The sequence below is a fragment of the Sphaeramia orbicularis genome, unplaced genomic scaffold (genome assembly GCF_902148855.1).
Source record: "Sphaeramia orbicularis unplaced genomic scaffold, fSphaOr1.1, whole genome shotgun sequence".
NCBI classification, from domain to species: Eukaryota; Metazoa; Chordata; class Actinopteri; order Kurtiformes; family Apogonidae; genus Sphaeramia; species Sphaeramia orbicularis.
The window spans coordinates 67,991-91,364 of record NW_021941660.1 but is presented as its reverse complement, the minus strand read 5'-3'; the positions used below and the strand labels follow the sequence as shown (position 1 = coordinate 91,364).

The following is a 23,374-nucleotide window of genomic DNA, read 5'->3' as shown; positions in this document are numbered from 1 at the left end:
TGACCAAAATAATCAATAAATAGAACAAAAATGAATAAAATAACAAGCTGACGGAATAAAGATGACCAAAATAAACAATATATTTAACAAAAATGAATAAAATAACAGGCTGACTGAATAAAAATGACCAAAATAATCAATAAATTGAACAAAAACAAATAAAATAAGAAGCAGAATGAGTAAAAAGGACCAAAATAATCAATAAATTGAACAAAAATGAATAAAATAACAAGCTGACGGAATAAAATGACCAAAATAAACAAAATATTTAACAAAAATGAATAAAATAACAAGGTGACTGGATAAAAATGACCAAAATAACCAATAAATTTAACAAAAATTAATAAAATAACAAGCAGCATGAGTAAAAATGACCAAAATAATCAGTAAAAAATAATAAGTAAAAACCATCTCTGAGGCATTTTGAAAGTAAAGATAACAATTTAAACCAAACTAACCAATCTCAGATACAAACTAACATATCCCAGACTCCTGTTAGAAAAGAAACACCTGAACTCAACATGTCCACATACTTTTGTCCACATAGTGTATGACTTTTATGCTATGAGGCTAATGATATGTTTGAGGAGAAACTGAAGAAAGTACGGTTGTAAACACTAAAAAATAATGTATTTAAAAGGCAAAAAGAAAGGTGATAATAAGAGGAAGCTCATGTTTTTTGGCTCTGAGGTGAAAATACTTCTGATATTTGTGCCATGTTTTTGTGAATCCTTGTCGTATTCCTCTGACAAATCAAAATGTAACTTTAATTTTATGTAATAGTGACGTTGGTGACTTCCCACCCTGGTCTTCTTTTCATACAACCGTTCATCCGTGCGAAGCGCAGAAGTCGAAGTCTGCGAAGGCCGACTGCTGCTCGGCCGACAGGCTGAAGGGTTTGGACGGAGGCGACAGGATGGGCTGGAGGCGAGTGAAGTCACTGTCGAAGTTACTGACGTCCAGGGATTCTTTGATCGCCGGCAGGAACGGAGGTTTGAGCTTCTTGGCCAGAAGGGCTTCCCAGTCAATGGTCTGAAACACAGGAAGAAAGAGAGAGAGAGAGAAAAAGAGAGATGGAGAGAGAGATGGAGAGAGAGATGGAGAGAGAGCGAGAGAGACAGAGAGAGAGTGACAGAGAGAGAGTGAGAGACAGAGATAGAGAGACAAAGAGTGAGAGAGACAGACACAGAGAGACGGTGAGAGAGAGAGATAGAGATAGAAAGAAAGAGGGAGAGAGAGAGAGAAAGAGAGACAGCCATATAGATTAGATTAGATAAATAGATAGATAGATAGATAGATAGATAGATAGATAGATAGATAGATAGATAGATAGATAGATAGATAGATAGATAGATAGATAGATAGATAGATAGATCGATCATTCCAGGACACATGAAAAACAGGAATAGAATTTAGTAAATAAATCCAGTTGTTAAATATTCAGTCTAAATATGTAAAAAGTGCTGTGTGATATAAAAAGTAATGTGTGCATACTGTTAAAAATCTGTTTAAAAGTCTGTAAAATAGTTCTAGTGTTGGATTTCCATTCCCCTGTGGGTGTTTGGTTTAGTTTAGTTTATTAGTTTATTTGACAGGGACCATGTATTAGAAACATTAAACACAGAGTAGAGATCTTGCATTTTGTATATTTGTACATTTCATGCATGAAAGGGTTAATACTAAATATTAAAAATAAAAAACAGTGGGAAATGAAGACAGTAAAAGTCACATGACAGAAAGAACTAAAAAAGATAGTCAAAGGAGGTAAGAGTTGATAAAAGACCAGAACACAAAGAACACAAAGGAAAACAAAGGACAAAGAATCGGATTAAGTACAAAAACCTACTGAGTTGAACAGGATCAGATAAATACTACAGAGTAGAAAAAAAAAAAACATTTACCTCAAAGAACTTCTCTCCTTTGAGCTCGTTTGCGTCTCGTTCTCCAGCTCCGAGTCTTTTCAGTGGGTTCTTCTTCAGTAGCTGTGAACAGATCATCATCATCACATGTACAGTTTATGAAGGTCTGTCTGAAGTGTCTCATTGGTCTGTTATCATCTGTTCACCTTCTGTTCACCTTCTGTTCACCTTCTGTTCACCTTTTACAGACAGAGGCTGAACTGGTGCAGGATCTAGTCTGATGTTACCACAGAAATCACCTTCCATTTAGTGAAAACACAGAATGTTTCTATTTAACTTCACATGCACTGAACCCTATAAAACCATTTGTATCATATTTGCTACGCCGGGTTCTGAGACCTCTATCTAATCAACAAGATGAATACTTTCCTTAAAAACCTGCTGTATGTAACTCGATATGTGTTTTCTGCCCCCTGGTGGATGATCACCCTACTGCAGACAATGGAAGGGCTTTTTTTTTGTCCTTTTTCAGTATGGCCGCTATCATTTAATCATCCACACACTTTTTGCCAGTGTTGTGCCAAGGTATGTATCCCCGCTCAGAATTGTTTCCCATGTCCATGAGCATAATTTTGCCTTTTTACCTCATAATTATGTCTTTCTAATCTCATAATTATGAGTTTTTATCTCATAATTATGGCTTTTTATCTCATAATTATGACTTTCTAATCTCACAATTATGACATTTATTCTCATAATTTTGACTTTTTATCTGATAATTTTGACTTTTTACCTCATAATTTTGACTGTTTATCTCATAATTATGCTTTCTAATCTCACAATTTTGACATTTATTCTCATAATTTTGACTTTTTATCTATAATTTTGACTTTTTATCTCATAATTCTGACTTTCTAATCTAATAATTGTGACATTTTTTTCTCATAATTTCGACTTTTTATCTCATAATTATGACTTTATCTCATAATTATGATTTTATCTCATAATTTCGACTTTTTATCTCATAATTATGACTTTATTTCATAATTATGACTTTTTATCTCATAATTTCGAGTTTTCATTTCATAATTATAACTTTTTATCTCAGAATTATGACTTACCATGGGGACATTTTTTTTAGTGGTGGAAAGGGGCTTCCGTACATAGGAAGCCCCTTTCCACCACTAAAAAAACCCCAAAAAATATCCCCATGGTAAGTCATAATTATGAGATAAAAAGTCGAAATTATGCTCCCGCACCAGAAAGTCTTTGGTAATTTTCAAAAAGTTGCGTTAAGACGAAGATTTATATTGTTATTAATTTTTTTTTACTGTATTACTGTCTTTAATACTTGTACGACACTGATAATCAGGCAGAACGTGGACAGAAGTGAGCTGGCATTTGCCTTTTGGATGACGGCGACAGCGTCTGGAGGAAGACATCCTGGATACTGCACGTCGTCATTAACGATGCTGTCGAACACCTCCTCCTCATCCTCACCAGGGAACGGAGACTGGAGACAGGAACAGTTAAGGTCTGCTTTAGGGTTCGGTAGGTCAGGGACGTTAAACTCAGGTTAGTTCAGGTTCCACATTCAGACCAGTATGATCTAAAGTGGATCCGAACCTGTAAAATACTATTATAATAACCTATAAATAATGACAACTACAAATTTGTCTTTGTTTTAGTGCGAAAAAGTAAAATTACATGGAAATGTTCACATTAACAAACTATCCTTTCACAAAAAAAGTGAATAAGCTGCACACATATGAACAACCTGAAAGGTCTTAAGAGAAATCAGTGTAATTGTACCAATATTCTGCCTGTTATTAAATGTTTTGTGTATTTCTGGATCCACTGTGATGTGTGGAAGAGGATTAGGACCATTGGAAAAAAAAAAAAAATTTAGGTCCAATATATATTTTTTTATTATTCTTCTTAGAAAAAAAGTCAGAATTCTGAAATTAAAGTCAGAATTCTGATTTTAATCATTTAACTTTTCTCAGAATAATAATCAAAAAATATATTGGACCTTAATTTTAATTTTTTTTCCTCAGTGGCCCCAATCCTCTTACGTAATTTAGAGATTATCCTTCCACAAAAAAATCTGAAAAACCTGATCAAATATGAACATCCTGAAATGTCTTAAGAGAAGTCAATGGAATTTAGCTAATATTCTGCCTGTTATTAAATGTTTTGTGTATTTGTAAATCCACTGTGATCAGTAAGTGTTAATGTACATGTGGAAATGATAAACTGAGGCAGAACATTGCTAAATTGTACTTTTTAAAAAAATAAATTTTTGGTTGTTCATGTTCACATTTTTATAGGATAGTTTGTAGATGTAAACATTTTCATGATATCCGGGTTTTTCCTCTATTTAATTAGTGCGAAAATGTTAAATTACATGAAAATGTTTACAATGATAAACTATCCCATCACAAAAAAATGTGAATAACTTGAATAACCCTAAAATTTTTAAAGAAAAATAAGTGCAATTTTAACAATATTCTGCCTCAGTTTGTCATTCACACCTGTACATTACAACTTACAGATCACAGTGGATCTACAAATACACAAAACATTTAATAACAGGCAGAATACTGGTTAAATTACACTGATTTCTTTTAAGACATTTCAGTTTGTTCATATTTGTTCAAATTATTCAGATTTTTTTGCGGAAGGATAATCTCTAAATGTACAAATTTTCATGTAATTTTACTTTTTTGCGCTAAAACAAGGAGTAAAAACTTGCAGTTGTCATTATGTATGGGTTATTATGATGGTACACATTAGAAATTACGGAACACAGTGAATCTATAAATACACAAAACATTCAGTAACAGGCATCTGGACTCCATTAACCGTCAATAACTTCTCTGTAATTTTTTCACTTTGTAAATTCATCCCGGGGGTCTGATTGGACCCTTTTTAGGGCCGGTTCTGGGCCACGGGCCACATGTTTGACACCCCTGCAGTAGATGAATGAACTGTCAAACACTGACCTCCCCCACCAGCATCTCATAGATGAGGACGCCCATCCCCCACCAGTCCACGGCCCGGGTGTAGTTGTCGTCTGTCAGGACTTCAGGTGCCAGGAACTCTGGGGTCCCGCAGAAGGTGGAGGTCCGATCCCCGTGACCCATCCCTGTACCAACGACACCGGCGCCGTTACAGCGGGTCCACAGGTTCACACGTACACCAGCATAATACGGCTTTTTTTTTGGTCCCTGTCAGTGTTTGACTGTTTTATCTGAAGGTTTGGATTCATTTTCCTGCTGTACATGTTCAAAGTTGAACTCATTTCAACAACTTTATTAACAGAAAAAAAAAAACTTTATTAACAGAAACTTTTTCAGCTCAAAACATCCAAACATCATGAATTATCATAATGTCTGTATTTTGACTGACTCTTCCATCATCAAAATGATGCGATAAAACACAATATTTATTGTGATCTTGTGGAGCAGAATTATAAAATTGTAGAAGAACAGCAACACTTGAGTAAATTCCACATAATTCAAATCAGAGCATAAACTATCTGTCCAAAAGTATGTGGACATGTTGGATTCAGGTATTTATTTTCTAACAGGGGTCTGGGATCCAAAACAATAATGACTAATGTAGAATATAGTTTTATATTGGGATAAATATCATTGCATTGGTTAGTTTGGTTAAAATATTTATCTTTGTTTCCAAAATCCCTCAGAGATGGTTTTTACTTAATTTCTCTCAACATTTATTTTTTTTTAACCGATGACTATGATTTTAAATGTTCTTCCTCTAAATTTCTAAAATATTTTTCCTGCTATGACTGTAAATAATATTTTTTTTCCACAACTAACCATCTACTTTCATCACATCTCACCGAGGAAGAAAAATCTCCCGTTAAATTTTAAGGAAATATGGATATTTTTTATCTGAAAACAGCATAAACAGGACATCTTACAGCTGTAGACATGATGCGTCCCAATACTTATGTCAATATAGTTTATCAACTATATTTGTTATATTTTGGTCATTTTTGTTCAATTTATTGACTATTTGGTTCATTTTTGCTATTTTTTTTTTTTTTTTTTTTTAATTCAATTTGTGGATTTTTTTGGGTTTTTTTGCTAATTTTGTTGATTATTTTGTTATTTTTGCTAACTTTGTTGATTATTTTGTTCAATTTTGCTCATTTTCTTGATTATTTTATTCAATTTACTGATTATTTTTAGTAATTTATATTCATTTTGTTGATTATTTTGTTCAAAAGATATATTGATGTTTATAAATATTTTTTTTTAGAAATTTTGATACTTGAGAAATTAATTAAGTAGGTGGTTAGTTGTGGTAGAAAATTATTATTTGCAGTCAGAGCAGGAAAAAATATTTTAGAAATTTAGAGGAAGAACATCTAAAGTCATAGTCATGGATAAGAAAAAAAACAATCAGTGTTGAGAGAAATTAAATCCAAACCATCTCTGAGTCATTTTGGAAGCAAAGATAACAATTTAAACCAAACTACCCAATGCACTGATATTTATCCCATAATATAAAACTATATCCTGACATTAGTCATTATTGTTTTGTATCCCAGACCCCTGTTAGAAAAGAAACACCTGAATTCAACGCATACTTTTGTCCATATAGTGTATTTAGTTACATCCCACCACTGTTATTACTGCACTAAACAGAGGCATCTTAAGGGGAAATATTCAGAGTTAAAACATTGTATATTCATCAGATGCTGACATGATTCACCTTCTTTACAAAGTCCGAAGTCTGTGATTTTGACGAATCCATCCGCATCCATCAGCAGGTTGTCCAGCTTCAGGTCTCTGGGTAAAACACACACACTTTATATATTTTACGCTGGATTCTGCGCTGAGTTTTCAGTCACATGACATCGTTGAGTCTAACTTACCGATAGATGATTTTATTCAGATGAAGGAACTCTAAACCCAGCAGGACACAAGCAGAATAAAACCTAGAAATGACAAAAAAACATTTTATGTGGAATAATGAAAAACCACACAAAAAAATTTTCTGCATTAAAAATATGCTTTTTTTTACATGACAAACATGGCATTTAAAGGGTTAAAAATATGACAGTAAGTATTTGGTATTTTTGTTTATGGCTCAAGTACAAAAAAAAGAAGGTAAAAACAAACTAAAAAATATTTGACATTATTTTGGCACTGCACAGATTATGCCCTTTTTGTGGTTAGAAGAAGCTCTGTGGGCAGAATACTGAAGGGTCAATCGATTATTGAACTAGTTCTTTTTGATCAACTAGTCAGTTAGCCTTAAGTTTAATCTACTTCTGCTCTGTTTCTTCCATGTTCAGGGGTGTTAACTCCGACATCTTGGTTCCTGTCCACAGTTGCTGTATTGGTAGTTTGAAGAACACGTCCTAGAGTCTTACCTGGTCTGGGCCTCGGTGAAGACGTCGTTGTGGATGTGGATCATCAGGTCTCCACCCGGTAAGTACTCCATGACGAAGCAGACGTGGTCGCTGGTCTGGAAGCAGCCGTGGAGGTTGACCAGGAACGGATGTCTGGAGGCGTTGATCATCTCAAAGATCCTTTTCTCGCTCATGAGGCTGCAGAGTGAACACATAGACTTCATACATGTGTCTGTTTTATGAACCCTTAAATGTACGAGTGTCTGGACCAGGGGTCAGCAACGTTTACAAGCTAAAGAGCCATTTTTGTCTCGAAAAAAGAAAGAAATCAGACTGGAGCCATGAAAAAAATATTTTAACCCATTTACATTTTACTATGAAGTGGCTGCTCTGCCGCGATAGTTTGCTATTTAACTTTGTATTTCCATAACAATAATGCAAAGTCTGGTGCATTTTTGAAATTGTACAGTGACAAGAATGAAAGCATTCAAGATTTGTACAGTTTTTTTTTAAATGCTGGACACTATTTCCAAAACATAATTATGTTGTGTAACAAAGAAAAAGCTCAACTTTCATGTATAGTGGCTTTCTTACAAACTACGAACAAATGCAAATTGAGCATCTTTGTATTGAATTGGGCAAGAAAATAATCCATTTTGGTTTTTATGCCGTCAAAATGAATTTATTCCATGTAAAGCCTGTACATTTTTGCAGATGGACAAAGTTACAATAGATTTAGGCGTACAACAATGTTAAAAAGTAATTACTCACTCAATGATTCAGTTCATTTCAAATTGTTGCTTATGTTTTTAGACCAGAGGAGCCATAGGGAGATGCTAAAGAGCCACATGTGGTCCCAGAGCCACAGGGTGCCCACCCCTGGTCTGGACCCTCCACTGGTCCATAAATGGGTCAAAATGACCTGGGTTAAAACCAGTGTGTTTTTATGACATTTTTGTCGTTTTGTCATGTTAAGAATAATCATTTGTATTATATTTTAGTCCATAAAAGAATGACTTCATGTTTGATTTTTTTTTTTTTTTTTACTATTTTGAAAATTTGAAAAGCAAAATACATCGTCTGTAATATATATTATATAACACCAATAGAACAATGCCAGCATCCATTTAGTGAGTGAGTCCTTTGGTTTTTGCTGTAAATGAATCAAAGGTTCAGATGTAATTCTATTGTAAATGAATGTGGCTCATTTGGACCCACCTATGAAAGCTTAGGGTAGTAAAACAAAAACTACAATTAGATAAAATCTATAAAAGGTAAGTCAAAACTTTTTATGTAATTATATCAATATTACGTTTTTGGAGGAATACCTGGAATATGAAATAAGAACAACTTTTCATTACAAAGATATTACAATTTGACCCACTTATGCATCTAAGGGCAAAGGAGGCTTTTACTGTTTATTTATATAGTTTTTCGCAGCCACTTTTAATTTTCTAAAAAGTTGACTGACCTGTCAACTTCATCACGAGTCACTATGTCTCTCTTCTTCAAGGCTTTGATGGCATAAAGCTTTGCTGTTTTCTTAAACTCAGCCAGCAGGACCTGCATGAAAAACACGTTTACAACATTTACAACTAGCGCTGATGACAAAAAAACACAAGAAAATTTAAGAAAAGTCTAAACCGGTTACCTTCCCAAAGTGGCCTCTACCCAGAACTGAAATGTATCTGAAGTCTTCCATCTGCATCCTTACAGAAAAGACCAAAGTTAGAAACAGGAGTCTGTGTTTCATTGGATTCATTGTGTACATTTTGTGTGAGAGGAGTGGTTTGTACTTCAGAGCAGATACAGGCTGATCCTCACTTCCATCTGTGCTGTTCATGGACGACTGAAACAGAAACAGATTTACCTTTTCAGACACTTGTATCATAAAAGTGAATTACCATCAGAAGAAAAGCTCATTTATCTTAAGAGTTTGTCCGTGTTTTACTTAAATGTTATTTTGTCACTCTGGTAATTTAATAATACAACATGGAATGGGACAGGAATCCTTCTGTGTATTTTACATGTAATGATTCAAGTTCTAATACATTTGTGCCAACAAACTTAAAGTAAATATCCACCCCTAAAGAATAATTAATTTAACATTTAAGAATTTAGACATGTGTTTGTGTTAAAATCCCTGTCAGTAAATATAGGCGTATGCACCATGTTTTGTTGCAGTTCAGGCACAGATGATGTTTCCCTGTTGAGGCCGGTTGGAGGCGGTGGATCTTCTGTGATGCTGAGTCTGATCACTGGAGCATCACTGCAAAAACAAGCTTCTGTCAGTAAGTTTTATTTCCTTTATATTTATAATGTTTACGGGCTAAAAACTCATATTTGTTTAACCTGTTTTACCTTCTGGTATCCAGAGGAGCATTTTATTAACACTTTGCACTTCATGTTCTACAAAGGTCATATTATTTTTAATTCCTTTTAGGTCAGAATTCAAAAGTTATTAATTTTTGCATGATTTTTTAAAATTCTGACCCATCCACTAAAATCATCACGTTATAAACAATGTTAAATTCCTACACTAACACCCTTCTACCAAATGAGTACAAAATGCACATTGACATATTTTAGCATTTCACATTTGACCTAGCATAAAAAATAATACTGTATATGAACCAATGTTGGCGTTAATCACTGACCTGACAGGATGAAAAAAATAAAAAATAAATAATCCAATTTATGTAGAATATTTGTTTACATTAAAAACATGGCATTTAAAGGATTAAAAATATGATAGTTATTGAGTATTTGGTATTTTTGTTTATGGCTCAAGTTAATGAAATACCAAAAAAGTTGTTAAAAGAAAAAAAAAGTTAAAAACAGACTGTATGAAAACATTTTTGAAATTACTTTGACACTGATTATGCACTTTTGGTGATTAGAAGGACCTCTAAGGACAGGATACTAGAGGGATAAACCCTGGTCCATTTGTTTCCAGTCGGAATCATTTCAATGTGACACAAACCAATAGATTAGCATCGATAATAAAGGCTTCATTCATATAAAACCAGGTTATGATGAAAAAACAATAAAGATAAGACAATGTTCATCATCATCTCTTCATAATGTTCCTTTATTTTTTGCTTTTCTTTGTCTTGTTCAGTGAGTTTTATCAGTAAAATAATCCTTGTACTGCTGGATCTGCTTAGTGTTAGCTTTGTGCTGTTATCTTAGCACTGTTATCTTAGCACTGCAGAGTTCATTTCATTGGCCTGTTTTATTTAATTATTCCTGTCGTATGCTGGTCTCAGACTGTTAGACTGGTTTACAGATTTAACCGTTTAAGCACTGGTTATCTGACTTGTGTTGTGTTTTGTGACAGTTGGTTTTATTGAGTTTTTATCTGACGTTCTTCTAGTTACGTGTACAGTTTGTGTATATTCCGGCAACTGTCATTTATGCCTCAAATTATAATTTCTACATGTGCATGACAGATTACAAAGACACAAATCATTTAGTAACAGGCAGAATATTGATAAAATTACACTTAATTTTCTTTAGACATTTCAGGTTGTTCATATTTGTTCAAGTTATTCACATTTTTTTGTTAAAGGATAGTTTGTTAATGTAGATATTTTTGGAATTTAACGTTATTTTTCCACAATAAAGCAAAGAGAAAAATTTGGAGTTGTTATTATTTACAGGCATAATGTAATATTTTTTTCACATTAAATCAAAGTAAAATTTCGAGTCATTATTTATAGATTATATATGTTATTATATGTGGAATCTGAATTAAAACCAGTTCGACACCTTTGACTGTTAATATCTTCAGTGTAATTTTTGCACTTTGTAAATTCATCCCGTGGACCAGATTGGACCCTTTGGTGGGTAAGTTTTGGCCCACGAGCCGCATGTTTGACACCCCTGGTTTAAAAGTGAAGGATTCACTGATGCCAGACATAAACGTGGTGTTTATGTGAGACCTTGGCAGTGGCGTCGGGGTCTGAGGCTCCTTGTCGGGGGGTCGGGGGCAGTTGTTGGTCACCAGGTCGGGGGTGGTGCAGAGGGAGGAGCTGAAGGTGCTGAAGGAGCTGTAACGAGGCAGGATGCTCATCATCAGGTGACCCCACGTGGCAAAGTTCATGTTCATCTGAGCCGCTCGCAGGAAGTTCTTCCCTGAAACGAATCGACCAAAACCAGACGGTACAAGTGGTCGATGTGAGTGAATCTGCGTACAACAGGGTTATTCAAAGATGAAAAGTAAAACTAGCAGCAGAAAAACATGAAAGCTAAAGCTAGAGTGCAACATAAACAAAAATGAAGCTCAGTCGCTGGTTAAATCAGTTACTGTGTAAATCATATTCGATGTTTTCAGCTTCTGTAAATTCTAGTTTTCTTAATAATACCTGGAAAACCATAAACTAAGAGTAAAGCTACATAAAAAGGCAAGTAAAACAATCAATAAAAGCAAAAATAAGACTACTTATGCACAAACAGGAGTATCAGCACCGCACTGAGGATGAAAATATTCTGGTATTTTGATAAAACAAGTGATGGTGACATGAAAATAAAGAAGAAACTGCACGAGTGACAACGTCTGACAAAGGTCTAATATTACAAAATTCCCCGCTGACATAAATGCAGCATTTTGAGTTTGACATCTTCTGTTTCCAGTTGATGAAAAGAGTTTTATTTACTATTTCAAATTGATCGTTTTCCAACTTTATTTCTCAAAATTATTATTCATTTATTCTTCTAACATTTGATTTTTTCTCCTCGGTGGAGCACTACCATTCACAACCAAAACCAAACTGAAAGAATGGAAAAATAAGAAACTTTCCAAAATTTCCAAACTACAGAACTGCCGTGTACCTCTCTCTTTGGTGAAGATGCATCTCTGACGTCTTAGTTTTGGCTGCCGCTCGACAACAGTGTCCATGAAATGAAGCTGGAAAATCAGATTATGAACAAATCAACATCACAACAACATTATTATTAGTAGTAGTAGTAGTATTTACGAATAATTATATGAAAATATAAAAACCAATACATATTGGCTCTTTTCACTCTAAACCAGGGGTGTCAAACATGCGGCCCATGGGCCAAAACCAGCCCGCCAAAGGGTCCAATCTGGTCCACGGGATGAATTTACAAAGTGCAAAAATCAATGATGTCGAACTCGTTTTAGTTCAGGTACCACATACAGACCAATGTGATCTCATTTAAAATAAAAACATAATAACCTATAAATAATGAAACAAAATTTTCTTCTTGGTTGAATGTGAAAATAATCTTACATTATGCCTGTTAATAATGACAACTCCAAATTTTTCTCTTTGTTTTAGTGCAAAAAAATGACATTAAATTAAGAAAATATTGACATAAATAAATTATCCTTAAAGAGCTCATATTTGTCTAAACCCACTTTTCTTAGTCTGTGGTTCATTTATTTGAGGTTCATTTATTTGAGTATTTGGACCCTAACAGTTCATACAGTTTGAATTTGAACCCTCCAGCTGCTGCAAAACTATCTTTATCTTCATTTGGGCAAAAATTGAGTGGATTTCTACAACCTGTTTGAATTCCTGCTTAATTTGTTACGTTTTATAACAAGTTACGTCATGACATTTGCACATATAAGGTAACCCTAACCCTATAGGGTTAAAGATGGACCTATGGAGTTGAATTAATGAAGAATTCAGACCCAAGCAGAGCATTTACAGTTTATGGAGACCACAGGGAAATGTGGGAAAATGAAGAATTCCATTTAAAAAAGCACAATATCACTCCTTGAACAATAAAATGTGAATAACCTGAAAAAATATGAACAACCTGAAATGTCTAAAGAAAATTAAGTTCGGTTTTACCAATATTCTGCCTGTTATTAAATGTTTTATGCCTTTGTAGATCTGATGTTGAGGCATAATATTGTTAAAAGTGCACTGATTTTTCTCAAGAAATTAAATTTTTTCCAGTTTATTCACACGTTTTATTTGGATAGTTTGCAAATGTACATATTTTTATAACTTAATGTTATTTTTTTGCACTAAAACAAAGAGAAAATTTGGAGTTATTGTTATTTCTAGATTATTATGTTATTATTTTACTGGTTCTGATCCACTTTCGATCAAACTGGGCTGAATGTGGAATCTGAATAAAATAAATTTGACGCCTCTGCTCTAAACGATGCTAATCTCCAGGTACCTTGGCGTAGAGGAGGCCCTGTGGTTCCAGACTTAAACCCTGACTGAGGTTCGGGTTGTCCATCATCTCCTCCAGTCGCAGGAACTTCACCGCACATATTGCGCTCTGAGCCCGACAGAAAACGGCCACTTCCAGCTCTCGAGACTGTCAGCAGAAAAACAAAACCATGTGAGTACAAACGGCAGCTTCTGTTCCTTTAATGAATGCCTTTGAATCTCAAAAGTTAGATTTCATTCCATCACCATAGTCTCTTTTTTTTTCTTTCTTGTTTTAAGTCTGTCACGTGGCCACTTCCATCTGTTTTCAGTTTCATACACACCTGTTCACAGATGTCATAAACCTCTATCAATGCAGGACACAAATAACACCAGTAAAATGGTAAAACAGCCAATGTTTTACTGTTATATCCTCTTGATACCCAGTAATGTGTTTTTGTCCTCTGTTGGGGACAAGAGTTTCACAGCTTTACTTTAAAAACAGAACAAAAATACCCTCCACTGCAAAGGACATTCCATAAACGTGTATTAAAAAAATCTGTTGCATCATGGTGTTTCCAATCAAGACAATTATTTAATGTAAAAAAGCCAAAACTTTTACTTTCCTAGATCTCAGGAGGATATTGATGATTTTGACCTGAACTTTATGGCCACCTGCTGGTCAAACACAGAACTACAACAACAACACCAGTGTAGATACAACCCCCTGTACAACAGCTCCCCCTGCTGTCCACTGAAAGGAACTGGCTCTGATAAGATAAGATAAGATAAGATAAGATAAGATAAGATAAGATAAGATAAGATAAGATAAGATAAGATAAGACTTTATTTATTCCACTGTGGAGAAATGTCACAGTTAACAGCAGCAACAAACAACAAGCAAGTGCAGAGGAAAGGATAGGTAGAAAAACAACAAACGAGTGAAAAATGAAAATGAGACATTTGGTATTATGTAAATACTTATATAAATATAGAATTTGAATTAAAGGTAAATATTATTTACATATTCATCTTATAGTATCGTATTTTATCTATGTAGTTTTACTGTTGCTCCATGTTTGAAGGACTGCATTACATACAGTCGTGGAAAAAATTATTAGACCATCAAAAGTCATCAAAAACAATGGTTATGCAGTCCAGTGCTAACTCCTGTGTGTATCATGTGACTAAAACAGACAGAAAAGAAAGCATGCAATGTCTAAAAGCACTGTTTTTGGCAGTACAATGACATACATACTGATGTAAGAACTGAAGTGATTTTGGTTTTTATCAAGAAAACATGTTAAATGGATAGATATCAGCTCTTAAATTAAACTACTATGAGCTATTTTTGTTGTTATCATTATATTTGTCCAAACAAATGGACCTTTAGTTGGACCAGGCATTAAAATGAACAAGAAACTGAAGGAAACAAGGGGTGGTCTAATAATTTTTTCCACAACTGTACATCTGCTCAGTGATTTCAGTCCGATTTCAGCTCTCAGATTGTTAAAGGTTTCCCAAGTGGACCAGATCTGATAAGGCCTTTCACCAGGTTAGTGTCAATTACCTACAGAGCAGGGTGTCCACATGCTAAAACTGATAAGACATTCATTTAATGAGAAGAAATGAGATTATTTAACTTTATTACGTCTGCATGTCTCTGTGAGATTCAGTAGAACAGGGCACTGATTTCAAGGAAAAACGGAAAGCAGTAAAATGTTTCAATCTGATCTAATTGCATTTATTTACACACCGTAGTAATGTCAAAATATTTTTCATACAAATTGTTTTTAACTTTTTAATATTTATTTGTATTTCATCAACTTGAGCCATAAATGAATATAGCAAATACTCATTAATTGTCATATTTTTAACCCTTTAAATGTCATGTTTGTAATGGAAACAAATCATATTTTTGGACAAAAAAAAACACTATACAAAATAAAAACTGGATTACCAATTTTCAATTGTTTTCACCCTGTCATATGTCAATGATTAACAACAACATTGGTTCACATACGTAATTATTTTTGGTTCTAGGTCAAATGTTAAATGCTAAAATGTGCCAGTGTGCATTTTGTACTCACTTGGTATAAGGGTGTTAGTGTAGGAATTTAACCCTATTTACAAGGATTTTAGTGGATGGGTTAGAATTTTAAAAATCATGCAAAATTCAACAACTTTTGAATTTTGACCTAAAACAAATTATGAAAAATAATATGACCTTTAATAACATGAAGTACAAAGTGTGCATAATATGCTCCCCCAGATACCAGCAGGTTAATGTTGATTATGCTGTTGGGTGTCCACTTCATATCCAAGAAGGACATTTCATCTATGATCCTGTTTCTTTCAGGATCCACAGGACTGTGTTCCTAAATAAATCATCTTATTTTGATACAGAATAATATCAAGGTGTGGATCAGAGACAGGATCGGTTCTTCTCTTCACATTTAAATGCTGAAAGATGAGAGTTTATGGAATTTAATTTGCATTTGTTTGGTGTAAAAAGTCTCGGGGTAGTTGAAGAAAATGTAAGCGGTGTTGTGACTGTCCCCCCCTGCTTTAAAACACATGTATGAGGCAGAGTTCGGTCGTTTCCCGACTGGAAAAGGAGTGATTTCAGTTGGTTTAATGTGGACAGACACTCAGAAGGAGGTTTGGTGTAGCCGGTCTCACCCGCTCCAGCTGGATGCAGAAGGTCTGATCCCAGGTCAGTTTTCCGACGGCTGCCCAGTGAGTCCTCCCCACCACTCTGCTGTCCAGACGGAGGACAGCGCTGACCTCTGCAACAGGACGCAAACAAACACTGAATGAAAACCAACAACGTACAAAATTAAATCACATCAGACACCTCTGTGATGGCATCAGATCAGTCACACTCTGGATTATTTTTCTTTTTTCACTCTTAACCCTTTCATGCATGACGTCCATGTTTGTCGACACAGTTTAACTCACTTTCCAAAGGGTTGTAAAGGCAGTATTCTCCATAGCTGGGTCTTAGGAGGTTAACTTTATGAGATCACAAAGCAGTCCACATTCTAAAACTAAGATGATCTTTTTGTTCATTGTATTGCTTAGGATCTATAGAGACTGCCCCCATGTGGTTTGATTTTCTGTCCACATTTGTGAACAAGAGTTTCACAGCTTTATACAAAAAAAACCCAAAACAAACCTGTCCACTGCAAAAGACTTTCCATAAAAAAAAAAAAAAAAAAAAAACATCTGAAAAAAACTGTTACATCATAATGTTTCAAATATAGGCAACTATTTAATTTTAAAAAAACCAAACTTGTACTTTCCTAGGTCTCCGGAGGTTAAATATCTTCTTAATAAAAATGCATATTTTAAAAAATTCAAAATACAATTCAACTTTAGCCTAATTTTGAGTCATAAAATCAATCTAAAAAAAAAAAAAATCTAGATGCCTGTTTTTCATAAGTCATGCATGAAAGGGTTAAAACCTCAGTTTTTTAAGCAAACCAAAAAATTCTCAAAAAGTAAAACAAACAAGACAAAAAAATACAGCACTGACTGAACCAAAAACAAAGCAGGTGCGTAAATAAATGTTACCTGTGGTATAACCAAAGAAAGAACTAAGACATGAAATACTGCGGTATTATAATGAAAAATATATTCATACATGTTACACAATACGTATCTATGAATCTGTAAATATAGGTTTTTATTCAAGATGAACTGTTGGACACTAGATTTTCCCATCCTCTTCAAAGCCTGTGAGATTAGCCCAAAGCTTAGTCTTTACCATCAGAGTGTTTAGAATAAATATCTGTGAAGTTCTGCCAAAGATGCCAATGTTTTGGTTTGTAGAGATATGAAGTGAGTTTATTTCCAGTGACGGGAATTAATGTGACCACTAGAGGGAGTAGGGAGTCACTCTGAGGAAATCTAACACCACGGGGCATCAGAAAGTGACCAGATGGGATGAGAACCATTAAGAAACAACTTTTAGAATCAAAGAAAGTGAGTCAGTGATAAGAACTAGAAGTACTGTTGTTGTTTTCTCCACTGGACTCAGCTGTAAATGTATAGAATGGAGTTTGATGGTTAAATGTCAGCGTTTCTTCTACATGAGTGAATTTGATTCGGAGGCTTCTGAAGGTATAAAGTTATTATGGGATGTTCTTATCTTTGCTGGTCAGACTAAACTGTGACAGTTCTGACTTTGTTTGTCGGATTCAAACAGATCTTTAGTTCAGTTACTGACGACACAAACCGAACAGAAAACAGAGGTGATCAGTGGTTTTACTGTGGCTGTTTTCAGGCTAGAAACAGAGCTAACAGAGTTAAACTAACAGAGATCAAATGTAAACTATCAGCTGATGCAGCACATAAAGTAACCATGAGGAACCAATGAGCTTCAGTGATAAATACAGTCTGTGGATACATAGGGTTGGTTCATTGCTGCTTTTGGTTTTAAGTGTGTTCTGGTACCAGACTGACCCCTACTGGTCAGAGCTGGAATAATTACACCACATAGAGCTACTTGAACCTTTTTCTATTTTTCAATGCTCTTCTAAATTTTTTATTTTTTTTTAACCTTTATTTAACCAGGAAGTCCCACTGAGATTAGGAATCTCTTGCAAGGGAGACCTGGCCAAGGTAGCAGCCATTCAAAGTCCAAACAACATAAAACACATACATGATCCACAATTAACAATAAAACACAATAACAACTCTTCAACCATAATGGCATCAAGAAAAACAGTGACATTACTTCTTCATTTTATAAACACATTTAGTGTTTTATGATAAAAATGATGCTTTTCATTGAAACAATTTAAAATTTTTTGCAGACGGACCTCTGGAGTCGACCACAATCTTTAAAAAATGCTGGAACTCAAACAACACCTAAAACTGAAAACCCAGACGTACCAGAGGGACTGTCTGTCCTGTCGGTGGAAGGTGAACCATCTCCAGTGGGATTCAGGTGAGTTTCCTGACCTGAATTTGTCAGTGGTTTCAGCAAATCCTCACATCCCAGAAGTCGGACTTCAAGTTTGCCTGAAAAATAATGAACAATACTTAAAATTCTTGAAGCATTTCCCCTTTACTTAATTGTTAGGATTCTGAAGTCTGTTTTTCAAACTAATCACCTGTAACCTGATTTATTTATTTGTCTGTCCTGTAGTGCTTCACTGTCAACTTAACCCATAAGGACCCAGTGCTACTTTTGTGGCAATTCCAAAAATTTTTTCTCTATATTTAACTTTTTGTGATTTATGACCATTTATTATAATACTGTTCTCTGTAGTTTGCGTTTTTTTTCCAGTGAAAATCATTTCTTTTCCAATATTTAATTCACTGATGATATAGATGTCCATAAAAGCTCAGATTAAAGTTTAGAGTTATTATATCAAAACAGACAAAACTGAAAAAAGTGACATTTTCAAGAAATATATGAATAACTGAATAGAAACCCAGTGTGTCCATCCACTGTCATTGATCCAACTCCATGGGTTTTACTAGTGAATTAATGTTGTAGTAGATGATGGTGTTTATACAGTAACTACGTAGCCTCTGAACGTCCAAATGGGTCATATCTGATGATCATGAAAAGAAGACAAACTGCATGTCACCTCATTTATTTCCATGTATTGATAGGATTAGTGGATCAACAGGTATTAAACAGTTTAGATCAGTAGATGGTTTTGGACGACAGTGGATGTTTCGGTCTTTATGGGTTAAAACGATCACAAACGCAGCACTGAGCAACATGTTTCTTCTTTAGTGGCTCAGAGGCAATGAAACAACCCAAAACACTTCATCCTGCAGACAGTATTGTCTTTGTATCTATAACCTGATTTACCTTATTGGTCTGTAATGTTACTCATGAAGGAAAATTTAACAAAAGTTTTATTTTTAAGTACTGCATTCATGTCCAGATAAGTACAAAGGCACATATTTACATAATTTCACTTTGAACTTTGATTTCAACAACGTTCAGCTTGTGTTTAGCAAATTACATTGTCTTATCAACAGTAATTTAATTGAGTATCCTCAAACAAAAGTAGATTGTGTTGCTTTCTAAGTCACTGAACCTCGTCGTTGGTGATGTTTCTTCTATACAAAACAAAAGGAAACACTAGGTTTTAAAGGGCTCATGTTTCTCTAAACCCACTTTTATTAGTCTTTGGTTCAGTTATTTGTGTATTTGGACCCTAATAGTTCATACAGTTTGAATTTGAACCCTCCAGGTGCTGCAAAACTATCTTTATATTCACTCCGGCAAAAACTGAGTGGATTTCTACAACCTAAAGACTTCAAACCCCAGCATAGCATTTACAGTTTATGCAGACCAGAGGGAAATGTTTGAAAATGCATAATTCCGTTCAAAAAAAGCAAAGTGTCACTCCTTTAACAAATCATTTCTAACATCTAACACAGACCATCTAAAGAGTTCAAGTTCAAGAGTTTTTACTGTCATATGCATAGCAAAACAGGTAGTTAAACCAGGGGTCTGGGGGCCAAATGCGTCCCGCCAAAGGTTCCAATCCGGCCCATGGGATGAATTTGCAAAGTGCAAAAATTCCAGTCAAGGCTGTTGAACTCATTTTACTTCAGGTTCCACATACAGACCAATATTATCTACAGTCAAATAATAACAGCAGAAAAACCTACAGGAAATAATGACTGTAGTTTCTTCTCAGTTTGATGTAAAAAAAAAAAAAAAAAAATTACATTATGTCTATAAATAATGATAACTTCAAATTTCTGTCTTTGTGCTAGTGCAAAAAATAACATTAAATTATAAAAAAATTTACAGTTACAAACTATCCTGTAACAATAAAATGTGAATAACCTGAACAAATATGAACAACCAGAAATGTCTAAAGAAAATTAAACACAATTTTAAGTGTTTAGTGTCTTTGTCGATCCGATCCATAATGTACATGTATAAATGATAAGTTGAGGGATAATATTGTTAAAATTGCACTTATTTTTCTTAAGAAGTTTCAGTTTTTTCAGGTTATTCACATCTTTTTTGTTTGGATAGTTCATAAAAGTAAGTATTTTCATCATTTAATGTTTTTTTTTTTTTGCACTAAAACATAGACAAAAATTTGGAGTTGTCATTATGTATAGATTATTATGCTATTATTTTACTGGTGTGGCCCACTGGAGATCAAATCGGGCTGAATGTGGAACCTGAAAGAAAATGAGTTTGAGAGCCATGATCTATGTCGAATGGATAACAGCTGTAAAAAGTCACTTTTCTGGTTGGGAAAGTGACTTCAATGTTGTATTTTGGAGTCTTTTGCTTAAAATCTAGAAGAAGAAACATGTCACCACGTGCAAAAACAATTTAGCAAATCACACATTCCACTTTGCTTTAAGGATAAATGTTGTTGAAAAGACAGTGAAACTTGCCAAACACAAACTGATTGTGATTTTAAACACTTTGCTGAACCTAAAAGCATGTAAGAATGTGCTTTTCTACAAATCTGGAAACCACAGTGAAGGCAGTGCTTGAAAATAAAACCTTTCATTTGCCCGAGTGAATAAATTTCCCAGACTGGAGCCTCTAATCAGAGCTGTCTGAAGCTGCACACCAAGCTTTCACATCCACTTCTCCTTCAGCTGAGGTGCAGATTTCACAGCGCTGACACTCGTTCTCATTATACGCTGCCAACGGAGCAACTCCAGGATTTGTCTCTTCGTTACATCATCAAAAGGCAGACGCTGGTTTACAGTTGAACCGTCCGAAAGCAGGAGATTACACGTCCCGATTATCCTCAGCCAGAGGTCAGCGTATGCTACACTGTGTTCATGTCTGTGAACAGCTGCACGTTCCACCAAAAGAATAGTTCCAGTGTCCCTGTACGTCAGTGTCATGTTCTATGTGAATCAATCCCCAGGTGAATGTGTGAGGTTGTCAGGTTCATGTTCTATGTTCCAGTCCTGTGGTCTGGAAGCAGATCAGTCTAACAATAGAAGTGGGCGGGACTTTCACTGGAGAACTCAACTCATTCAATCACAGTCCATATATGACTTTTATCAGTGATCAATAGGAACTAGACTGATATCTGGAACCATTTACATGTTAGAAACCATCACAATATGGACCATTATAATGTTAGAGTTTTCTTCCTCAGTGAGATGTGAAAAAAGTAGATGGTTAATTGTGATAGAAAATTATTATTCACAGTCAGAGCATGAAAAATATTTTATAAATTTAGAGGTAGAACATTTAAAATCAGTCATGGATAAAAAACATTTTAAAAATCAGTGTTGAGAGAAATTAAGTAAAAACCATCTCTGAGTCATTTTGGAAACAAAGATAACACCAAGACAACACAAAGATAACCAATGCAATGATATTTATCCAAATATAAAACTATATTCTAACATTAGTCATTATTGTTTTGTATCCCAGACCCCTGTTAGAAAACAAACACTTGAATTCAACGTGTCCACATACTTGTGTCCATTTGTGTATGAGTTAAGTAATCATGCTATGAGGCAAACAATAAGTGGGCCAAAGTGACCCACTGGGGTTATGTTATTGTCATATCTTTGTAATGAAAAGTTGTTATTAGTTCATATTACTGGTAGTCCTCATAAAACATGTCAGTGACATGATATCATTTAAATTTTATCTAGATTTGATCTAATTGTAGTTTTTGTATTACTACCCCAACCTTCTGTATTTGGGTCAAAATGACCCACATTCATTTACAACAGAATTACACCTGAACCTTTGATTCATTTACAGCAAAAACCAAAGGACTCACTCACTAATGGATGTGAACATTGTTCTCTTACTGTTAAATACTATGTATTACATATTATATCATATATACAGTATAATTTGCTTTTCGACTTTTCAAAATATTTAAACATTTTCTAATTGTTTAAAAAAAAAAAAAAAAAATATATATATATATATATATATATATATATATATATATATATATATATATATATATACACACATATATATATATATGTAAGGGTAGAGACTGTGATCTGGTAGGATTGGCGATTCTACCAGTAGAGACTCCGATCGTAGTCTCTACTGGTAGAAACTCCGATCCTGCCAGTAGAAGGGTTAGGGTTAGGGTTAGGGTTAGGGTTCGGATTGGAGTTTCTACTGGTAGAGACTCTGATCGGAGTCTCTACTGGTAGAATCGCCGATCCTACCAGATCGCAGTCTCTACCCTGACATATATATATATATATATATATATATATATATATATATATATTTTTTTTTTTTTTTTTTTTTTTTTTTTTTTCCCAAGCATGAAATCATTCTTTTGTGGATCAAAATATAATACAAATGATTATTTTTAACATGACAAAAGTGTCATAAAAACACACTGATTTGAACAGGGGTCATTTTGACCCATTTATGTTAGAGTGGAGGGTCCAGACACTCGTCCATCTAAGGGTTAATGTGAAACACAGAGTAAACACCTCCAGTCTGCAGTCATACCTGTTAAGGAGGCCGGTCTGATGGAGAGGACGGACGTGGACGTGGACAGGGGACCCTCCGGTCTGGGCTTCTGGGGGGAGGGGGCTTCAGCTGAAGGCTCCTCAGGCTGCTGACTCTTCTCCTTCAGGTATTTCTCCAGAGACTGACGTAGAAGATCCAGCTTCTGGGAGGATTCCTGCAGCCGGGACTGAGCCTGAAGGGAGCACCACGTTACACATGAGCAGCAGCTTTGGTTCACTGTGGGTTGGCATTTGAGCTTTTTCCTGATATTTCTACACAATCAGCAGATTAACTGTTAGAGAAAATGTCTGTTAGGTTCAGCTCTAAATGTCAGACCAACACACACTGCAGGTCAAAGTGGCCTTTTCCACATGTGACCCATATCGGATTTTTTTAGCTCAGGCCAAGAGTAATTGTGAAAGCGTGCGTCCAGTGTAGTCTTCATCATCGTCATCTTTATAGTCTTTGTCGTCTTTGTTGTCATCTTTGTCAGTAATTTCTTCAAGCATCTTCTCTGAAACTA

At 34.7% G+C, this 23,374-nt stretch overlaps 1 protein-coding gene across 1 annotated transcript in view; it reads right to left on the bottom strand.

Annotated features, from left to right (window-relative positions):
• Positions 1 to 486: 486 nt before the first annotated feature.
• The window catches only part of LOC115416739 (serine/threonine-protein kinase N2-like), a 30,235-nt gene continuing 7,347 nt past the window's right edge, over positions 487 to 23,374 (bottom strand). The window contains exons 4-20 of the mRNA XM_030130594.1: positions 22,852 to 23,044; positions 18,288 to 18,416; positions 16,071 to 16,177; positions 13,414 to 13,557; positions 12,082 to 12,157; positions 11,193 to 11,385; positions 9,418 to 9,517; positions 9,045 to 9,097; positions 8,900 to 8,957; positions 8,720 to 8,811; positions 7,270 to 7,446; positions 6,769 to 6,831; positions 6,606 to 6,682; positions 4,865 to 5,007; positions 3,265 to 3,372; positions 1,902 to 1,982; positions 487 to 1,032 (exon numbers count right to left, since the gene is read on the bottom strand). Coding sequence (XP_029986454.1) covers positions 829 to 1,032; positions 1,902 to 1,982; positions 3,265 to 3,372; positions 4,865 to 5,007; positions 6,606 to 6,682; positions 6,769 to 6,831; positions 7,270 to 7,446; positions 8,720 to 8,811; positions 8,900 to 8,957; positions 9,045 to 9,097; positions 9,418 to 9,517; positions 11,193 to 11,385; positions 12,082 to 12,157; positions 13,414 to 13,557; positions 16,071 to 16,177; positions 18,288 to 18,416; positions 22,852 to 23,044 — 1,998 coding nt within the window. The 3' untranslated portion in view covers positions 487 to 828. The remainder of the gene's footprint in view (positions 1,033 to 1,901; positions 1,983 to 3,264; positions 3,373 to 4,864; positions 5,008 to 6,605; positions 6,683 to 6,768; positions 6,832 to 7,269; positions 7,447 to 8,719; positions 8,812 to 8,899; positions 8,958 to 9,044; positions 9,098 to 9,417; positions 9,518 to 11,192; positions 11,386 to 12,081; positions 12,158 to 13,413; positions 13,558 to 16,070; positions 16,178 to 18,287; positions 18,417 to 22,851; positions 23,045 to 23,374) is intronic.